The sequence below is a fragment of the Danio aesculapii genome, chromosome 2, assembly GCF_903798145.1.
Source record: "Danio aesculapii chromosome 2, fDanAes4.1, whole genome shotgun sequence".
Taxonomy (NCBI): Eukaryota; Metazoa; Chordata; class Actinopteri; order Cypriniformes; family Danionidae; genus Danio; species Danio aesculapii.
In genome coordinates, this window is record NC_079436.1 from 1949583 (window position 1) to 1961784 (window position 12202).

General features: G+C 29.6%; 1 protein-coding gene across 1 annotated transcript in view; it reads left to right on the forward strand.

Annotated features, from left to right (window-relative positions):
* LOC130234359 (adhesion G protein-coupled receptor L2) overlaps positions 1 to 12202 on the forward strand; it is a 254267-nt gene that overhangs the window by 186674 nt on the left and 55391 nt on the right. Inside the window, 2 exon segments of the mRNA XM_056464612.1 lie at positions 8874 to 8996; positions 10299 to 10504. Of these exon segments, the coding sequence (XP_056320587.1) occupies positions 8874 to 8996; positions 10299 to 10504 (329 nt within the window).

Here is a 12202-nt window from a genome sequence, read left to right on the forward strand (position 1 = left end):
TCAGCAAGACAATGATCCAAAACACAGCCAAAGAGACTCTCAGATGCTTTCAGAGAAAGAAAATCAAGCTGTAGAATGGCCCAGCCAATCCCCTGATGCGAACCCAATGGAATATACAAAATAAAGCTCAGATTTGATAGACGAGACTTACAGAAACATCAAGATTTTGACACTCTGTTTAAGTCTGGGAAAAACTCACACCTGAGCGATTCATGTGACTTCATTCTCCAAATGAGAGGCGTCTTTAAGCTAAACAAGCCTAAATTGACAAGTCAGTATTACACAAAAACATGACATAAATATACAAGAGATTCCCATAAAAACAACATCAAACTATGAGTTAAAGGCAAAGAGTTTGATGTCTGAAATCCTGTTTTGTCTTTGACTCTTGTTGACAGCCTGTCTTGCATTGCCAGTTTCTTTTAAGTTTATTTATTTTGGTGAGAGACGAACGCTAAACACTGGAGACGTATGCGGTATAAATGCTGTTCTTTGCCAGTCAAGTTGAGTTTCGCTTTTTATCCATCATTTGTAATTATCAGAATCACTACAAAGAAAAGAGTTTTGCATTTTGGACATTCGTCAAATTTAGGATAAAAGCAGATTTTCAGTGGGAAGATCTGACATATGGCAAGCACTTGTTAGCAGTCATTTTAATCAAAACATGCTAGGGGAGAACAACCCCCCCCCCCCCCCCCCCCCCCCACACACACACACACACACACCACTGAAAATGTTTTGGGAAGAAAAATCTAGAAAGACTTTAGTTTTTTTTTTAAGGAAACTGAACAATGAATGAACAGTGAATAATGCACTCATCATCAAGCCAGTCATATATAATAATAATAATTATTATATACATAATAATTATTATTATTTTAATTATTGTTATTATTATTATTATTATTATTATTAATATTATTATTATCATTAATTTATATATACATTTATTTATTATATAGTTGTATTTATTTCATAAAATTTTATTAAAATATGTAATTATTATAATATATTGTTTAAAATATAATTAAAATAATATAAATTATAATTATAGTAATAATAATAATAATCTAAAACAATATTTTTATATTTAATTTTTATTATTAAATAAATGTCATATAATAACATTAATAGTAATATGTTAATAAAAATATCATAATTATTATAATATAATAATTATAATAATGTTATTAAAAAAAATTTGTGCTCTTGGGTTTATGTGAATAATTTATCTCTTGACGACTGCCGATTTAAAGATCTGTGGCTCAGTGATCCTTTACTGTAATTAAACATTTTGTATATATATTTATTCATGTATTATTATTATTATTATTATTATTATTATTATTATTATTATTATTATTATTATTATTATTATTATTTATTGTTATAAAATATTTAAGTAAATTGTATTTTATTATTTATTTTACTTTATTTTATTTTACTTAAATTTATTTTTATTTTATTGGATTTAATTAAATTTTATCATTATTTTATTATTTAATTTTATTTTATTAACTTAATTTTAATTTATATTTATTTTTTAAGCTACTTTAATTCAATTTTATTATTATTTTATTTTAATCTGTTTTATTTTATTTTTACTTTATTTAATTACATTTTATTATTTAATTTTATTTTATTTTGAATTCTCTTAATTTAATTGTATTTTATATTTATTTTATTTTATTATTTTATGTTACTTTTTAATTTAATGGTTATTTTATTTTAATTTATTTATTTTAATTTTTTATTTACTTTAATTGTTGTAATTATTTTATTTTATTTTATTACTTTATTTTAATTCACTTTATTTATTTTTATTTTATTATTTACGTTACTTTTAATTTAATTTTATTATTATTTCATTTAATTTGATTATTTTCATTTACTTTAATTTACTTCATTCAACTAATGAAGTGACACATTACTCAAATTATATTAAAAGTGTGAGTCTTGTTTCCATGCTCTGTCAGTGTGTGCATCAGTGTTAAATGCTCAGTGTTTAGCAGATGAATGTAGTGTTTCAGTGCATTGCTGCAGTGCGGCTGGAAAAGTCTCTGAAACCAGCATATTCAGGACAAAATCCTCAGCGGTAAACCAATAGTATAGAGAGAAGATGCATAATTAATTGCTCAGGCGAGGAGTGTGTTGGACAGTATATGCAGATCCAGCAGAACATTCTCTCTCTCGCTTGCTCCAGAATCTCACATCATCTGTTTCTGGAACATATTCAGTGTAAATCAGTGTAAAACAAGCAGGATTTTATTTTGCCATTTTCCTATCAGCCCTCCTGTGATTATTATTTTTCCCCCAAATGATGTTGAACAGATTCAGGAATTTTTCACAGTATTTCCTGTAATGTTTTTCCTTCTAAAGAAAGTCTTTCTTGTTTGATTTCGACTAGAATGACTTTAGGACGCTGGACTACGGAGTTGAGGATCCACGTGCAGTACTTTATTGAACAGAGACTCGTCAGGCAGGCAATGGTCAACACAAGAGCAAAGCAGGAGCATGCAGGTTATCCAAAAGAGTAGTCAGGCAGCAAACAACATAAAACAATTAACAAAACATGGGAAGGCTAGTCAAGAAATAACACTTTAAAATGCTTACAGAATACAGCGAACAAGACTCATCCCCGATGTGTGCGTGAGCTGTATAAATAGTCCTGGAATCAGTTCGTGATGAGCTTCCATCTGTGTGTGCGCGCAATCAGTGGGTGAGCTGCAACTGGTGTGTGTGAACAGGTATGATGGGATTTGTAGTTCTTTTGATGGCACATTTGTAGTTCTCCAGCGATCTAGTCCATACGGATTGCTGGAGAACTACAAATCTGCCATCAAAAGAACTACAAATCCCATCATATGTGATTGTGACAACAACAAAAGCTGTTTTTAATTTTTTTAAACAATTTTAAGGTCAATATTATTAGACCGCTTAAGCTATATTTGTTTCAGCACATTTCTACACATGATAGTTTTAATAACTCATTCCTAAACTGATTTATTTTCTCTTTGTCATGATGACAGTAAATAATATTAGACTAGATATTCTTCAAGACACTAGTATTCAGCTTAAAGTGACATTTAAAGGCTTAACTAGGGTAATTAGGGTAAAGTTAGGGTAATTAGGCAAGTCATTGCTTAACAGTGGTTTGTTCTGGAGACAATCCAAAACTAATATTGCTGAAGGGGGCTAATAATATTGACCATAAAATGGCTTTAAAACAATAAGAACTGCTTTTATTCTAGCCGAAATCAAACAAAAAAGACTTTCTCCAGAAGAAAAAATATAATAGGAAATACTGTGAAAAATTCCTGAATCTGTTCAACATCATTTGGGAAATATTTGATGAAGAAATTCACAGGCGGGCTGAGTAGTTTTGACCTGTGAATGCTGTCCTGGGCTTTATAATCAGTGTGTGAGGAGCAGTGGAAGTGTGTGTTGTGGTCGGTGTTTTCAGCAGATCAGCTTTCCTAGAAGGAAAAGAAAAGACAAAGAGAAGCTTCACAACAGCAGCAGTTACAGAGTTTTTCCCGGCAGAGTCGATCCGGTTCAGAAAATCATTATTATTTCCAGCCTGTAGTCGAGAAGTCAAGCTGAGAAACTGCTGGAAACTGAGTTTACAGAGAACCGGCTTCAGTTTGACCAACCAGGAGTCAGAATAATATTATTCAAAATATTCATTCATTCATTTTCCACCAGCTTAGTCCCTTTATTAATCAGGGGTCACCACAGCGGAATGAACCGCCAACGTATGCGTTCACTTTCCATAGTACAGTTTCCCAGTAAAATGTATTTTTAAATGTATTTATATTTAATTATATTTTTAATTATCATAATTTTTGTATTCACAATATATTTTTATTCATTTATATTGTCAATTTTTATTTTAGATTATTTACATCGTTTTTACATCGTAAAATATTCAAAATGGCATGAATTTATTTTATTTATTATTTATTATTATTTATTTATGTTTTTTAATTATTTTATTTTATTCACTCAAGTAAAATATTCAAGATATAATGATTTTATGTTTAATTAATTAACTTTTTCATTATTATTATTTTGTTATGTATTTTTATTTATTTATTATTTACATTTTTTTATAAAATATTTAATATATTTTTCCTGAATACATTTATTCAGTAAGTAAAATATTCAAACTGGCATGAATTTTTTTTTTATAATTTTTTATTATTTATTTATTTATATTTAAAAATTGTATTTAATATATTTTTTTACTCATTGCATTTTATTTACTCAAAACTATTCAAAATGCCATACATTTTTATTTTTAATTATTTATTATTATGCATTATTTACTAAATTTTTACTATATATTTTTTATTTATTAATATAATTTTTTTTATATATTTTAATGATTACATATTATTCACTCAAGTAAAATATTCAAAATGACATGAATTTATTTTAATTAATTAATAAATTTGTTATTATTTTATTAGTTTTTATCATATATTTTTATTTTTATTAAAAAAATATTTAATATTAAAGTTAATTTATTTTTATTATTATTTATTATTTATTAGATTTTTTATGTATTTTAAAAATGTATTCAATATTTTTTTTTAATAATTACATTTTATTCAAAATAGCATTAATTTATTTTATTTTTATTTTTTATAATGTATTTTTATTTATATTTTTAAAAAATTTTATATGTTTTATTATGATTATTTATTTATTCAGTAAATTAAAAAAAAATCAAAATGCCATGAATTTTATTTTATTTTATTTTATTTTATTTTATTTTATTTTATTTTATTTTATTTTATTTTATTTTATTTTATTTTATCCGTAATTCAAAAGTCCAGTCAAATAAATCCTACACACCCCAAGCTTCAGAATGGAGTATACTGTGTAGATAAATATATAAACTTATTTAAAAAGTGTCATCTTGCACTTCTTCAAATAAATGTCAATATTTTCCATCATTTATTAATTCCACCAAAAAATTCTCCCTTTTAAATGTCTCTTTTCTAATGAAGTCTGCTTGTATGCAGGTCTTCAGCTTTGTGTAATTGCACTCCAGCGTCTATTCAGATGATTATAATCACTCATCATAATTAGTTTCTGATCACTGGATTTACACATCATTTCCCGTTCGCCAAACATATCGTTGATGTATAAAGTGTGGACAGCAGATATTGTTTATTCAGTGTTTATTCAGTGCATTCATGAACCGCCAGCGGCTCTTTCACAAACCTCAGTTTACTGAAACCTGACGCAGTGTTTAATACGCGTCGATAAAATACGCAATACATATTTCATAACTTCTCTATGTATTTAATATGAGTTTACTGCAATATTATTCTGTTTAAATCTGTATGATGAATGTGAAGAGAGGTAATCTAAAAACCGTCTGCTCTGAAACATGACTAACAGATCATGTCTATTAATCCAGCGGGACGTGTACGTGTGTGTGTCTGTGTGTGTGTGTGAGATCTGATTTCACCATCACTGAGTCTGTCTGGGAATATATGTAGAGACGGACAAAACTCAGACAGACTGAAGCCATAAAAACTGACAGATCAAACATAGGGCCAAATATAATAGGAAAACACTGGTAAATAATTGTAAAAATGTAAGAGTGTATTTACAGTCGGAGAACAAATTATTAGCCCTTTAAATTCTTCTTTCAAATATTTAAATGGTATATAAAGTATAATAATATGGATTAATTTACCAGTTTTCAACATTCTTCAAAATGTGTTCTTTTGTGTTTTACAGAATAAACCTGTAACCATTGACTTCCATAGTAGGAAAACCGATTGCTATAAAAGATAATGGTTACCGATTTTTAACATTCTTCAAAATATCTTCTTTTGTGTTTAACAGAATAAACCTGTAACCATTGACTTCAATAATGGGGAAAAACAAATGCTATAAAAGTCAATGGTTACCGGTTTTTAACATTTTTCTAAATATTTTCTTTGGTATTTAACAGAATAAACCTGTAACCATTGACTTCCATAGTAGGAAAAACAAATATTATAAAAGTCAATGGTTACCGGTTTTCAACATTCTTCAAAAAATGTTCTTTTGTGTTTAACAGAATAAACGTGCAACCATTGTTTAAGAGAATAAACCTGTAACCATTGACTTCCATAGTAGGATAAACAAAATACTATAGCAGTCAGTGGTTACCGGTTTTCAACATTCTTCAAAATAGGTTCTTTTGTGTTTTACGGAATAAACCTGTAACCATTGACTTCCATAGTAGGAAAAACAAGTACTAAAAAAGTCAATGGTTACCAGTTTCTAACATTCTTCAAAATAGGTTCTTTTGTTTTTAACAGAATAAGCCTGTAACCATTTACTTCCATAGTAGGATAAACAAAATACTATAGCAGTCAGTGGTTACCGGTTTTCAACATTCTTCAAAATAGGTTCTTTTGTTTTTAACAGAATAAGCCTGTAACCATTGACTTCCATAGTAGGATAAACAAAATACTGTAGCAGTCAGTGGTTACCGGTTTTCAACATTCTTCAAAATATGTTCTTTTGTGTTTAACGGAATAAACCTGTAACCATTGACTTCCATAGTAGAAAAAACAAATACTTTAGAAGTCAGTGATTGCCAGTTTTCAACATTTTTCGAAATATCATCTTTTGTGTTTAACAGAATAAACCTGGTAACCATTGACTTTCATAGTAGGAAAAGCAAATGCAATGGAAGTCAAACGTTACTGGTTTTCAACATTCTTCGAAATATCTTCGATATTTACTTCTATAGTATTTCTCTTTTCTACTATGAAAGTCAATGGTTACAGGTTTATGTTATGTTATTATGTTAAACACTGAAGAAGATATTTTGAAGATGTTGAAAACTGGTAACCATTGACTTGCATAGTATTTGTTTATAATCATAATAACCATAATACCTACATTTTTGAAGCTGCTGTTTAAAGTCTGTGTTTACTGTAATCTTTAATGTAACTCCATCCAAAGTGTTAAATGCGTGTCTAAAGTGTGTGTGTGTGTGTGTGTGTGTGTGTGTGTTGGTAGCTTTCTGCTGCTGTCAGACAAAAGAGACTCAACCCTGAAACATAGCTCAGATCTTCTGCTTTCACATCAAAAGACAAACCAATGTCACAAAGCACAATGTGGAGGATGTTGGAAAGAATGACTCAACATCAGTTAATAGTAATGCATTAGCTGTTTTTAATTAAGCGACCAGTGAACTCAGTTGAGAACAACATTTATTGTACTTTATTTCGTATTTGGGAATTATGCGATGTGGTAGCAACGCAATTAGTTGGCCTGAAGTGCATTAGGAAGCTTTGAAACACAATTATCTTGCTTTCTTCTTGATTCGCTCTCTTCACAGTGTCTTGTTTTAATTGAATTACCTCACACTGGTTTAATGGAGCAGTTATTAAAGGAATAGTTCACTCAAAAACTGAAAAATCTGTCATCATTTACTCACATTTCACTTGTCACAAACCTATTTGAGTTTCTATATTCTGTTGAACACAAAAAGAAGATATTTTGAAGAATGTTGAAAACCGGTAACCATTGACTTCCATAGTATTAGTTTTTCCTACTACAAAAGTCAATGGTTACAGGTTTTTTTCTGTTAAACACCAAAGACGATATTTTGAAGAATGTTGAAAACCTGTAACCACTGACTTTCATGGTATTTGTTTTTCCTACCATGAAAGTCAATGGTTACAGGTTTATTCTCTTAAACAATGGTTGCAGTTGTATTCTGTTGAACACAAAAAGAAGATATTTTGAAGAATGTTGAAAACTGGTAACCATTGACTTCCATAGTATTAGTTTTTCCTACTATGAATGTCAGTAGTTACAGGTTTTATCTGTTAAACACCAAAGAAGATATTTTGAAGAATGTTGAAAACCCGTAAACATTGACTTATATAGTATTTGTTTTTCCTACCATGAAAGTTAATGGTTGCAGGTGTATTCTGTTAAACACAAAAGAAGATATTTAAAAAAAAAATTTAAAACCTGTAACCATTGACTTTCATAGTATTTGTTTTCTCCACTATGACAGTCAATGGTTACATGTTTATTCTGTTCAACACAAAACAAGAAACTTTGAAGAATGTTAAAAACCAGCAAACATTGACTTCTATATTGTTTGTTTTTTCTACTATCCAAGTCAATGATTGCAGGTTTATCCTGTTATACACAAAAGAAGATATTTTGAAGAATGTTGAAAACTGGTTACCATTGACTTCTATAATATTTGTTTTTCCTACTATGGAAGTCAATTGTTACTGGTTTTCAACATTCTTAAAAATATTTTCTTTTGCGTATAACAGAATAAACTTGCAATCATTGGCTTCTATAGTATTTGTTTTTCCTACTATGGCAGTCAATGTTTGCAGGTTTATTCTGTTTTACACAAAAGAAGATATTTTGAAGAATGTTGAAAACCAGTAACCGTTGACTTCTATAGTGTTTATTTTCATACTCTAAATATGAATGGTTGCAGGTGTATTCTGTCAAATACAAAAGAAGATATTTTGAAGAATGTTGAAAACCAGTAACCATTGACTTCTATAGTATTTATTTTTCCCTACTATGGAAGTCAATAGATACAGGTTTATTCTGTTAAACACGAAAGAAGACATTTTGAAGAAAAACCTTGACTTCCATAGTATGTTTTTCGCCCACTTTGAGTTTTCTAACATTTTTCAAAATATCTTCTTTTGTTTTCAACTGAAAAAAGAAACTCGTGAAGGTTTGCACTACCTTAAGGTAGAGTACATTTAAATTTTTCGATTGAATTTGACCTGAATGACCTGAAGAATGTAAGAAAAACATGTCTTTTTTCCTCAATAATGATTCATGCCTTTGTGTTTTGTGTCTCTATTCAGTGTTGGATGTGTACGTGTTGAGCACCGACGGGCAAATCCAGGACTTCAGGTTTCCACAAACCAGCAAAAGAGGAGCCACCATTCAGCTGTCTGCCAACATGGTCAAACTCAACAGCAAAAACGGTAATAAATAAATAAATAAGAAGGTTATGGTGAGTTTAAATGCTTAGAGCTTCAGATGCTTAGATAAAGGGTTCGTTCACCCAAATATACAAATGCATCCTTGAGTAGTGTCAGACCCTTTACAGTTTATTTTAATGTACAGTTCATTCTATTAACAAACCATAAACTAAGAATTTTAGCTCAATAAACTACTAATTAGCTGATTATTAATAGTTATTAAGGTAATAGTTGGCGTTAGGTATTGTGTAGGATTAAGGATGTAGAATAAGATCATACTTTATAAGTGCTATTTTTCTTCTTCTGTTGAACACAGAAGATATTTTGAATAATGTTAGAAACCGGTAACCATTGATTTCTATAATACTAAAAAATACTGTCAAAACATCATAATCACTTTTATGTTATGTTACTTTAACTTCTTTTACTAAGTTAATCAGGTTTCAACTACTTTTTTTTGTCATACAAAGTTTACTTCTTATTTTAGTCAGTTTAATTGATGTATGTTGAGTTGATTAGAAAGGTTCAGTTGATTCAACAGCAAAAAATTTATATTGCAGGTTTTTTTTTTACAGTGGAACATTCTTCAAAATATCTTCTTTTTTGTTTGGTCATTTTGTCATTTTTAATTTTTGTAATTTAATTAGTTTGTTCAAATAAAACCCAAATAACTACCTTGACATTTTCTAAATGTGTGTACAATTTCAGAGCAATTTTAGCTTAGCTTAGCATAGATCATTGACTCGGATTAGACCATTAGCATCATAAATTTCTGTAATTGTGCTGCAGCAGGTACAATGAAAATACATAGCTCTTGAAAATAGCCCCCAGGATAGGTAACTACCTTATAGCACTTCATGTTATAATTGCTCCTGCTGCAGCCATGGTATGGCACCAAAGTTCCTTGATTATTACGCCAGAATGAGAGTATAGTTCCTATCTGTATAGTTCCTATCCAGCCTAGAAAATAGCAACTTTTCATTTTCCGTCAGTCATAGTACATGGTGTAACTACAGAAGAGTCGAGCTTTAAATAGGAATAGTATCAAAACAATTTTTTGAGCTTTTTGCATGAGATGCTAACGGTCTAATCCGATTCAATGATCTATGCTAAGCTAAGCTAAGCTAAAAGTGTTCCCGCCTGACTTGGACATAGTCAGAATGGATTCAAAAAGGGTCAATCTAAACTGTAAAATTAGCTGGAGTGTTCCTTTAATGCCGTTTGACCCAGCTTGTTTGAGATAGATATGTTCTGTTTGTTTCTCCAGCCAAGTGTTAATGGTCTGTTATCGTGTGTCTGTCCTAGGTGTCGCCAAGCTGGTTTTTGTGCTTTATAAGCATTTGGGACATTTCCTGAGTACAGAAAACGCCACAGTGAGGCTGATGGGAGAAGGAGGAGTCAGAAACCATACTCTCACCGTCAACTCACACATCCTGTCTGCATCCATCAACAAAGAGTCCAGCCGCGTGTTCGTGTCCGAGCCTGTTATATTCACTCTAGAGCATCTGGACGTAAGAAACCAAAGCATTTGTTTTTGTTTGCTCATTATAAGGATTAGCTCAGTGTGCAAATTATACGCTGTGATACATATGCATGCCTCATTAAACTATACATACAGTTAGATCTATTTTATTAATATCTTTTAAAAGATATTTCCCAAATAATGTTGAACAGATTCAGGAATTTTTCACAGTATTTCCTATAATATTTTTTCTTCTTGCTTCCTTTTTTTTCATTTTGGCTAGAAAGATAGTTGTTTAAAACAAAAAACATTTAAGGTCAATATAATTAGCCCCCTTAAGCAATATTTGAGTTTCTTTATTCTGTTGAACACAAAAAGAAGATATTTGAGAGAATGTTGAAAACCGGTAACCATTGACTTCCATAGTATGTCATTCTCCTATTATGGAAGTCAATGTTAACTGGTTTATTCTGTTAAACACAAAAAGAAGATACTTTGAAGAATGCTGAAAACCAGTAACCATTGACTTCCATGGTATTTATTTTTCCTACTATGGAAGTCAGTGGTTACGGGTTTATTATGTTAAACAATGGTTACAGGTTTACTCTGTTAAACACAAAAGAAGATATTTTGAAGAATGTTGAAAACCGGTAATCATTGACTTCCATAGTATGTCGTTCTCCTATTATGGAAGTCAATGTTAACTGGTTTATTCCGTTAAACACAAAAAGAAGATACTTTGAAGAATGTTAAAAACTGGTAACCATTGACTTCTGTAATATTTATTTTTCCTATTATGGAAGTCAATGTTAACTGGTTTATTATGTTAAACACAAAATAAGATATTTTGAAGACTGTTGAAAATCGGTAATCATTGACTTCCATAGTATTTCTTTTCTAACTATAGAAGTCAATGGTTACCGGTTTTCAACATTCTTTATGATATTCTTTATATCATCTTTTGTGTTTAACAAAATAAACCTGTAACCATTTACGTCCATAGTATTTCCTTTTCTTACTTTGAAAGTCAATGGTTACAGGTTTATTCTGTTAAACACACAAAAAAAGATACTTTGAAGAATGTTGAAAACCGATAACCCTTGACTTTCATAGTATTTCTTTTTCCTACAATGGAAATAAATGGTTACAGGTTTTAAACATTCTTCAAAATATCCTCTTTTGTGTTTAACAGAATAATCCTGTAACCATTGACTTCCATAGTATGTATTTTTTTCTACTATGAAAGTCAATGGTTACAGGTTTATTCTGTTAAACAAAAAAGAAGATATTTTGAAGAATGTTGAAAACCAGTAACCATTGACTCCCATAGTATTTCTTTTCCTACTATAAAAGTCAATGGATACAGGATTATTCTGTTAAACAAAAAAGAAGATATTTTGAAGAATGTTGAAAACTAGTAACCATTGACTACTGTATTTTTTTTCCTACTATGAAAGTCAGTTACATATTTGCAGTATTTCCCTTAATATGTTTTCTTTTAGGGAACGTTAAGTGTCTGCACACTGTGTTTAATGAAGTGTGTTTATAAAAATAAAATTAATAAATGTTTACCATTAGAGACTGCTGCCACACAACTGTGTTTAAACCCTTTATAAAAGTGTTTTTTGAGTAATAGATCCCCTATAAAATTGCCATATATTAGAGATTTTTAATCAAGAACAAAATATGTTTGACTATGAAACTTTGTGCCAATATTATTAAGAAGTGGCTTGCAGATGTCACTTTA